General features: G+C 56.2%; 2 protein-coding genes across 2 annotated transcripts in view; one reads left to right on the forward strand and one right to left on the reverse strand.

The window, feature by feature from the left end:
- Nucleotides 1-255: 255 nt before the first annotated feature.
- FOXL2 (forkhead box L2) lies at nucleotides 256-1,414 on the reverse strand. The gene has a single exon (XM_086674401.1). It carries the CDS (start codon nucleotides 1,412-1,414, stop codon nucleotides 278-280), a length of 1,137 nt encoding a protein of 378 aa, XP_086530527.1. The 3' UTR covers nucleotides 256-277.
- A 644-nt stretch (nucleotides 1,415-2,058) lies between these two features.
- Nucleotides 2,059-8,952, forward strand: part of FOXL2NB (FOXL2 neighbor) — a 12,657-nt gene continuing 5,763 nt past the window's right edge. Inside the window, 4 exon segments of the mRNA XM_086676331.1 lie at nucleotides 2,059-2,158; nucleotides 3,690-3,751; nucleotides 3,921-3,952; nucleotides 4,451-4,917. Coding sequence (XP_086532457.1) covers nucleotides 2,059-2,158; nucleotides 3,690-3,751; nucleotides 3,921-3,952; nucleotides 4,451-4,917 — 661 coding nt within the window.

Consider the following 8,952-nt stretch of genomic DNA (forward strand, 5'->3'; position numbering starts at 1 on the left):
CGGGCGTCGGGAGGAGACGAGGCCTGCAAAAGGCGCACGGAGAGGCGGCCTGCAGGCCGGAGGAGCGAGAGGGCAGGGGGCCGAGCAACAGGAGGAGAAGCGGAGGAGACAAAGAGGGGCGAGAGGAGCTGAAGGGAGCGAGGAGGCGCAGAGGGCCTTGGACGCTGGCTCAGAAGATGGCCCCACAGAGGGCGCGTGGTCCGGCCGGCGGCGGTGGCTGCGGCTAAGGCCGGCGTCGCACGTCCCTGCATCCTCGCAGCCGGCGCGCGCTGGGTTCTCAGAGATCGAGGCGCGAGTGCAGCGCGCCGGTCTTGCTGTCGTGGTCCCAGTAAGAGCAATGCATCATGGCGAGCTCGGGCTGCCGGGCGCAGGCGAACTGCAGGCCCGGCGCATTAGTGGGCGCGGGCGCCGGGGGCGCGGCGGTAGCAGGGCTGGCGGGGCTGAGCTGGCCCGGGGGCGGTGCGGCTGCCCCGTGGTGCGGCGGGGCCGGCGGGGGTGCGGCGGCCGCGTGCAGATGGTGTGCGTGCGGGTGTGAGTGAGGGTGCGGCGGCGGCGGGGGCGCGGCCGGCGGGCCTCCCAGGCCGTTGTACGAGTTCACCACGCCGGGAGGCAGCGCCATGCTCTGCACGCGTGAGTACGGCCCGTACGAGGCGGCCGGGCCAGCCAGCCCCTTGACCACCGCGGCCGCGCCCGGGCTGCCCGGGCCCGCGGCTGCAGCAGCGGCGGCCGCCGCTGCAGCGGCCGCCGCCATCTGGCAGGAGGCGTAGGGCATGGGCGAAGGCGGCTGCGGTAGTGGCCAGGAGTTGTTGAGGAAGCCGGACTGCAGGTACTTGGGGGGCGCCAGGTAGCCGTAGCCGTCGGCCCCGGCGCCAGCGACGCCGCAGCCGCCCGCGGCGCCTCCGGCCCCGAAGAGCCCCTTGCCGGGCTGGAAGTGCGCGGGCGGCGGCCGGAAGGGCCGCTTCATGCGGCGGCGGCGCCGGTAGTTGCCCTTCTCGAACATGTCCTCGCAGGCCGGGTCCAGCGTCCAGTAGTTGCCCTTGCGCTCGCCGCCGCCCTCGCGCGGCACCTTGATGAAGCACTCGTTGAGGCTGAGGTTGTGGCGGATGCTATTCTGCCAGCCCTTCTTGTTCTTCTCGTAGAACGGGAACTTGGCGATAATGTACTGGTAGATGCCGGACAGCGTGAGCCTCTTCTCGGCGCTCTCGCGGATCGCCATGGCGATGAGCGCCACGTACGAGTACGGGGGCTTCTGCGCGGGGTCGGGTTTCTCCGGGGCTGACCCGGCGCCGCCGCCGCCTCCCTTGCCGGGGCTCGGCGGCGGCGGCGGCGCCTCGGGCTCCTTGGCTGCGCGGCCGGTCTCCGGGGCCAGCAGGGCCCCCGCGGCGTCCTCGGGCTCGGGGTAGCTGGCCATCATGACAAAGCCGGCGCGCGGCGGCCAGGCAGCCCCTGCTCTTTTCCCTTGGCGCTGGCGCGGCAGAGAGTCCGGGCGCACAAGTCCGCTCACCGCCGAGTCTCAAACTTCTGGAGACTGCGGATGCCGCCCGTGCTCGCTCGCTGGCGGCCTCTCGCTCCTTTCCTCTCCTCTTCCCCTAGGGAGCGGCTGGCGGGAGTGGAGCTCAGCCTCTGGCCATGGGGAGTCCGCCCAGCAGAGAGGGGCTCCGGCCCCGCCGCCCCTCCCCGCCCAGGCCTGTCCCCGCCTCGGTGGGTTTTCTTTTCGGCGCTCTTCCCCTCCCCCCACCCTCCGGTTTCCCGAGGCACGACCCGCGTCTCTGGCGGAGCTGCCTCCTGGAGTCCCTAGTGCGCCAGGAGCCTCGCTCAGTTCTGATTCGTATGGGCTCCGCGGAGTTCCGCTTGCGTCAGGCGCCTTCGCCCCTATAGCGGGGCGGCCAGTCGCGCACGGGCGAGTTCATCTCCAAGTCACTTTTTGTAAACGCCCCGCACAGCCCGGACCGGCCTGCCCCCTCCCAGCGAGCTGAGGGGGCCCGGCGGACGACAGGGCTCACGCTTTCGCAAGCCCTTGCAATCCGCGGGTGCTGGCTCTGCGGATTGGGCCGGGAGATGCCGAGGGCCCCGGCGGGGTCCGTCCGCACTCGGCCAGTGCCCAGGGAGCTCGGGCCCTAGCGAGGAGAGGCGCGCCAAGCCTCCTCGCGGCTTTCAGGTGAAGGAAAACGACTCCTCTGCTCTGCCCTTTGCTGCGGTCTCGGGGCTAAACTTCTAGCTTGGGGCTGGGGGAGGGGCGGGACAGGGAGGGGGCTGGATGGCGGTGGGGTGGAGAGAGCTGCGCGGTGGCTTTGGGAAAATCAGCCTAGAAACGAGGGTCACCGAACCAAGAAGCCTCGGCCTGGCCTGTCCGTGGCGCTTTCAGAGTGACTGGGTCGAATGGGGTTGAGGAGAGGATCGGGAAGGGGTGCCCAGAAGCTCCGCCCGAAGCCTCTTGACCTTTCCTTGCGCTGCCCCTGGACCTAGGGACCCTCCTCAGAATCCGCGTTGTAATCCTACGGGTAGGGTCGTATGTGTGCTTTAACAACACCAAGCAGACCCTACTCTAGTCCTGCTCCTGCACGGTGTGACTGTTGCTGTGGGGCTTTGGGGGATTTTATTTGCATGTGCACCGGTATCACATATAGAGGTCATGGGGAGGGTCTATCTTTGAGACACATGTGCTGGTGCAAAAACACAGGTATGCACACGGACAAGGTGCGATTTATATTTCTGGTAAAACATTCATACTTACAGATATGTAATGGTACATGTGTATCATCTAGCAGTAAACGTGGTTCCGGGAACTTCTTTCTTTTTCCTCTCTTTTCTCTCTCCTCCCCTCTCTCTTTTCTTCCTTCTTTTCTTCCCTTCCCCCCTTTCCCCTTCTTTTGTCAATATTCTGTTACAGACTGGGAAGAAAAGCAAGAGGCTGTGAGGGAGGCATTTGTTCAAATCTCTCTCTTGACAAGACATTTCTTCTGATCTTTCTCTAGGGCTGAGGGGTGAATGAATGCTCACCTGCCTTAAGCAGAAGTCTGAATGGGTCCCAGTTACACCTGCATGCCCTGAGATTGTCTCCGGGAAAATGAATGCTGGCAGAAAAGGCAGCTGTGTTTTTTAACAGTTTTAACTTAGCTTTGACAAAAAGTCTGCAATCATAAAGTGTGAGAGAGATGGCTGGTGTTTTGAATCCCCAGGCTCCCACCTCCTTGGTACTGAGGAGGTCAGGATACTTTGGGGGCGGAAGGTGGACTGAATGGATGTCATGCAGGGGTGTGTCCTATGTCTGAAAGGGCAAGGAGTGGCTGCCCCTGTGCTCATTACTACCTCTTCCTCCTAGGCTGCCCAGTCTCTGAGGAAGCCTGAAGAGCCCTTAGTGGCCTGTGGGCCCAGCACCCATGGCCACCTTCATGTGCTGCCTACTTCCTTCTCAGGTCTCTGATCTACATTCCGAGATTAAAGGAAAGGAGGACAGGGCGATGGGGCTCTTTGGAATTCAGCCTCTTGAAAATGACTCCAGAGAGGTCAGCAGGACAGCTTGGTCTGACCATTACAGTTAGAGGGAGCAGGGCTCCCTCAGTAAATACCCTCTTCCACCCACCATTGAAAATATCTCAAAGTAGCTTGATTGTTTTCTCCCACCGCTCCCAGTATACACCAGGGCAAGCAGCACCTCTTCATAACCTCTGTGGCTGTCTCCTGAGTAGGCGTGCAGGTGTATTTCTTCTTCCTCACCCCCATCCACGCCCAGGCTATGGGTGGGAGCAGTGTGGGTTAGGTTTGGGGCTGCTGCAGATTGACCCCAGTGCCCATCCTCCCCCTGGGCGTGGGGAGGGGAAAAAACAGCTGGGTCCGGCCCCAACCTGGGTGTGTGTGTGTTCTGTCCTCTCTTTTTTTCTGACCACCCAGGCTGGCTCTGTCTCTTCTCCCCCTTGCAGGCATTTCCGCTGCTGGCCTGCAGCAGCCAGGTGTAACAGCATTGTTGTGTGTGTCATCACTTCCCCGAATTCCAAACTCGGCTCCCTTTTCAGCTTTTAAAGAGTGTGTGTGTGTGTGTGTGTGTGTGTGTGTGTGTGCGCGCGCGCGCGTGCGTAGGGGGTGGGGGTAAAGGAAGGAGTTCTTCTAAAGAATTTTCTGAGTGGACAGGAGTCCTGCTCCTTTCAGGTATTGATCTCTCCAGGAAGCGGTGGGGCGCGCCTTGCTTTACTTCTCAACCGTCTCAGGCAGGCTGGGTAGGGCCCCGCTTCCTGGCGGGGTGGGGATCCCGTCGGGCAGGCAGTCCAAATCGAGGCTTGTGGGGGGGGGGGCATCCTCTTTCTCCCCGCGGCTTTGCGGCGAAGCCCGCCCCCAGCTCAGTGACCTCGGGGCGGTGCCCACCTCCGAGGGCGGAGCGGAGCTTCTAGCCTCTCCGCCCGGGTTTCCCGGGGGCCTGCAGCTGCCGCTCAGAAACCGCCGGTCCCTTCTGCAGGTCTTCCCGCCCGGGCGCCGCCTGCGGACGCAGTGCCAGAGACCCGCCGACGGGGCGCGGCGTCCGCTCCCGCACCTGCCCTGCTCCCACAAGGCCGGATAGCCGGCGCGAGCAATTCACTGAAAGATCTGACGGAGGGATGGAGGAAGACGCTTCTCTCGCACGGCCCGGAATCCTGCAACAGCCGCGGAAGGGGCTGCGCCTGGGGATCCCGGCGGCCGGGTCCTGCCAGGTGAACGGCCCAGGGGCCCGGAGGCAGGCAGCGCTTCCCGGGCGCGATTCAGCTGGCCCCGTGTTGCCGTGGGCTGCCCCGAACCGGGTCCCGCGGTGCCCTTTCCTGGCGGGGCCCTGAAATACACATCGGATTCCTGCCCCGCGCGAGGACCGAGGAACTGAGCCCGCTGCAGCCTTCTCCTGTGGGCCTGTCGTGCGCAAGGCGGGAAAAGGAAGCCTGGATGCGTTCATCAGTACATCCCTATACAACTGCACGCCTCACCTGTTAGCGCTACTCCTAGCCCCATCTACATGCCCGTGGACTCCAGGTCTCTCTAATCCCGTTACATTCCTCCATCACTTCTCTCCAATCAACCGTGTATCCCCTCCGGTTCTCTTTTACCCACTACTCTCTCACACTCACCTGTTACATATATTAGTTCAGATCCTGCACATTTTGGTGGAAAACATGTCACTCTGATGCCTGCACTTTAAGCCTCCTTACACACTTGGGCACTCAGCAATCTCATGACACAGAGTACCTCTTGGGTCCGCGTCTGCAAGTCTGACTTCTAGAAGCCTGTTGATTCTCTGATGTCTTTGGCCTGGGGTTAGGGTGACTGGGCTGCCACCTGGATATTCCCTTGGTGATGTTGCTGCTCAGAGTTCTTTAAGAAGCTCAGGTACAGAACATACCCTCATGCACTTTATTTAAAAATTTTTAATGTTTATTCATTTTTGAGAGAGAGAGAGAGAGAGAGAGGGAAGAAAAACATGAGCAGGGGAGGGGCAGAGAGAGAGGGAGACACAGAATCCGAAGCAGGCTCCAGGCTGTCAGTACAGAGCCTGACTTGGGGCTCGAACCCACAAACTGAGATCATGACCTGAGCTGAAGTCAGAGGCTTAACTGGCTGAGCCACCCAGGTGTCACTCTGTCACATACTTTAACACACACAGGCCACTCACACAGGCTTCCTCTCTGTTTGGTAGCTGAGCTCCCTATCGCTTTGACAGGCTGCAGCCTGGTGCTTGGTTCCTCTGCACACCCACACAGTGCCCCTAGGCCAGCTATATTATTCTGCCAGGTTGGGATTAGCAGTCACTTACCCAAATCTGTGCTTGGGAGAAAGAGTGAGAGAAGAGGGAAGTGGAGAGAGAAGGAGAGGGAGAGAGGCCACTACCCATTCTGGGGAATGGCTGTTTGATGAGAGCTGTTTCCAGTTGGTATCTTAGTGGATCCTACCCCCCTCATCCCATGGGTGGTTGGGCTGGGAGGCAGTAGGCTGGAGTTCTGGGCTTCTCCTTACCTCACTGATGTTGGGCCTCAAGTTCACTAACACCTCTTTGTCCCGAGGAGAGTGTGCCCTACCTTTTACCAAGCAGACTGTGGGGGCTGTTGTAGCCATTTCTCCTGGCTGAACCTAACTTAGGGAAAAAAGGGAGAGGGGGCTGGTTCATGAGTCCTGCACGACCTTCTCTCTCCAAAGAGTTCTGGAGTGCTCCCAGAGAGAATTCTAGGGTGGCAGGAGCTGCTGACCTGCTTCCTTTGGTATCCCATGGCCATGACTCCCATGGCCAAAAGCCATTTTGTTCAGCCCTGAACAGTGAGTGCCTTGCCACCAGCGCTCCTGCCCCATGCTTGAGAGTGTGATGTGTTGTTGTTTAAAGTTGCCTTGTTGCCTTTCTCCACACCCAGACTGTAAGTCTGGAAGGGTAGAGACTCTGTCCTTCAGTTCTCACTCAGTGCTTCCCACCAGGATTGGTTTAATGCACTCTAATGGCATTGGAGAATGCCTCCACTCCATGGAGAGAGTTGAGAGATGCTACTTTCCTTGTAGTGAAGCTGAAATTTCCAAGAAAGGGACTGGAGGTAGGGAAGAGTGGCTGGACCATGGGGGGCCAGCTCAGGATCCAAGAGTCCTCTGCCATCTGGGGCTATCTGTTCATTACAGCTGCACAGCCATGTTGCTGGACCTTAGGCTAGGACACAGGACACCTTCCTGGTTCCCTGATCATGGTGAGGACCTGTGTGAGACATTTAAACTAAACTTTACTAGTAATAGAATGGCTTTGCATCTGCAGCAGCCAGCTAAATGTAAGGCCTGCTGTCTGGAGTCCCAAGTAGGCCCAAGAGGGGGTGGCTGAAAGAGCCCTTCCTCTTGGTCCTCATTCCCTGCTCAAGTGTTTTTTCTACAAATGGGCGCCGTGTAAGGAGCCTTTGTGCAGGAGTGCAGTTTTAGATTCCTATCTTTGATGAAGTTTGGAAGAAGGGAGAGAGAAGGGCTGAGTTTTGTGTTTTGCATTCTGAAGATTTCCCTCATGCTAAGTTGGGGTGTGTGTGTGTGTATGCTGTATAACTTGCATATGTAAACAATAAGCATCTCAAGTATACAGTGTGATTATTTTTATCTACAGTGCACCATGTAACCACCACCCTGATCAAGATATGGAATGTTAACATTTTTGTCACCTCAGAAGGTTTCCTTATATTTTTTCCTCTTCAATACCTGCTCCCAAAAGATAACTGTATTCTGATTCCTACCACCATAGATTAACTTTGCCTGCATATAAATGGGGCAGGCAACATGTACTCTTTTGTGTTTGGTTTCTTCTGTATAACATAATATAATTTATTGTCAAATTGGTTAACATACAGTGTATATACAATGTGCCCTTGGTTTTGGGGGTAGATTCCCATGATTCATCGCTTACATACAACACCCAATGCTCATCCCAACAGGTGCCCTCCTCAATGCCCATCCCCCACTTTCCCCTCTCCCCCATCCCCCCATCAACCCTCAGTTTGTTCTCTTAATATTAAACACTTAATTTAAGAGTCTCTTGGTTTGCCCCCCTCCCTCTCTGTTTGTAACTATTTTTCCCCTTCCCCTCCCCCATGGCCTCTGTTAAGTTTCTCAAGTTCCACATATGAGTGAAAACATACTGCATAACATATTTTTGATAGCCATTCATCTTTGTGGCATATGTCAGACATTAATTTCTCTTTATTGCTGTGTAATATTCCATAAGTTGCTTATCTGTTCACCTATTGTTGAACATTTGCATTGTTTCCAGTTTTGAGATATCATAAATGAAGCTGTTGTCAACATTTTTAATTTTTTTTAACGTTTATTTATTTTTGAGACAGAGAGAGACAGAGCTTGAACGGGGGAGGGTCAGAGAGAGAGGGAGGCACAGAATCTGAAACAGGCTCTGGGCTCTGAGCTTTCAGCACAAAGCCCGATGTGGGGCTCAAACTCATAGACCACGAGATCATGACCTGAGCCGAAGTCGGACGCTTAACTGACTGAGCCACCCAGTCGCCCCTGTTCTCAGCATTTTTGTACATGTCTTTTTGTGAAGGGCATTTTATTATTCTTGAGTGAATACTTACAAGAGTAGGCATATGTATAGTTTTAGAAGATATTGCCCAATGTTTTTCTAAAGTAGAGCAAACTACAGTGCTGGACAGACAGACAGATAGACACGCTGTAACAGGTCCTTTTCCCTGTAGATAGCATTCATTAAAGACCACTGTGTACCTCCAGCTATCATTATCATCATCCTCATTATAAAGGAATAAAATAGATATCCTTTATTAAACACTTATTTTGAGCCTGGAACTTTACATGCATTCTCTCATTTCATTTTTATGACAAATCTAAGGTGTTGGTACTTTTCCCATTTTATAGATGAAGAAGCCGAGGTGCACAGAAGTTAAGGAACTTGCTGAAGGCCCCCAGCCAATAAGTAGCAGCTTGACTTTGGAGCCCTGTGTTTCACCTCTGCACATGTGCCTCTATTTGCCCGGGCAAGATCAGGAAGGCCTTCCTTCCATCTGTCCGAACCTAGCTGTTATTTATGAGACCTGTTTCCTATAACCTCCGGTCTTCCCCATATACATTGTCATACCCAGGACTGAGATGTGTGTACTCATATGTATGCGCACAGTCTTCCTCATAGCCACACACACTCACTGTGAAGAAGGGCATGGGGACCAATTCAGTGAAAAACTCAAAGTTTTCCAGGCCCTGGGCCCAGCAACCTGATAGTGTGCCTCTTAGGGAATTTGCAGAAGACTGGACCAGGGACAAGTCTGCTTCTGAATGCCACAGGGCAGAATTCAGAGGCCATCCTTCCCTGAGAAGAGATGGGCATTTGGTCCTCCTCCCAACATGCTGAGCCAAGCCCATTATCATGATGCTTCAGGGGCATTAACCCGGGCATCTCTTCATCTGCAGGGTTTGTCCAGGGGTGTTCATCTTCTCCTAGAAGGTGATGACAGCCTG

The sequence above is a fragment of the Puma concolor genome, chromosome C2, assembly GCF_028749965.1.
Source record: "Puma concolor isolate L17-30 chromosome C2, mPumCon1.1.hap2, whole genome shotgun sequence".
NCBI lineage: Eukaryota > Metazoa > Chordata > Mammalia > Carnivora > Felidae > Puma > Puma concolor.

Coding starts and splice junctions, on each gene's coding strand:
- FOXL2 (XM_086674401.1), bottom strand. CDS start 1,414: ATGATGGCCAGCTACCCCGAGCCCGAGGACGCCGCGGGGGCCCTGCTG.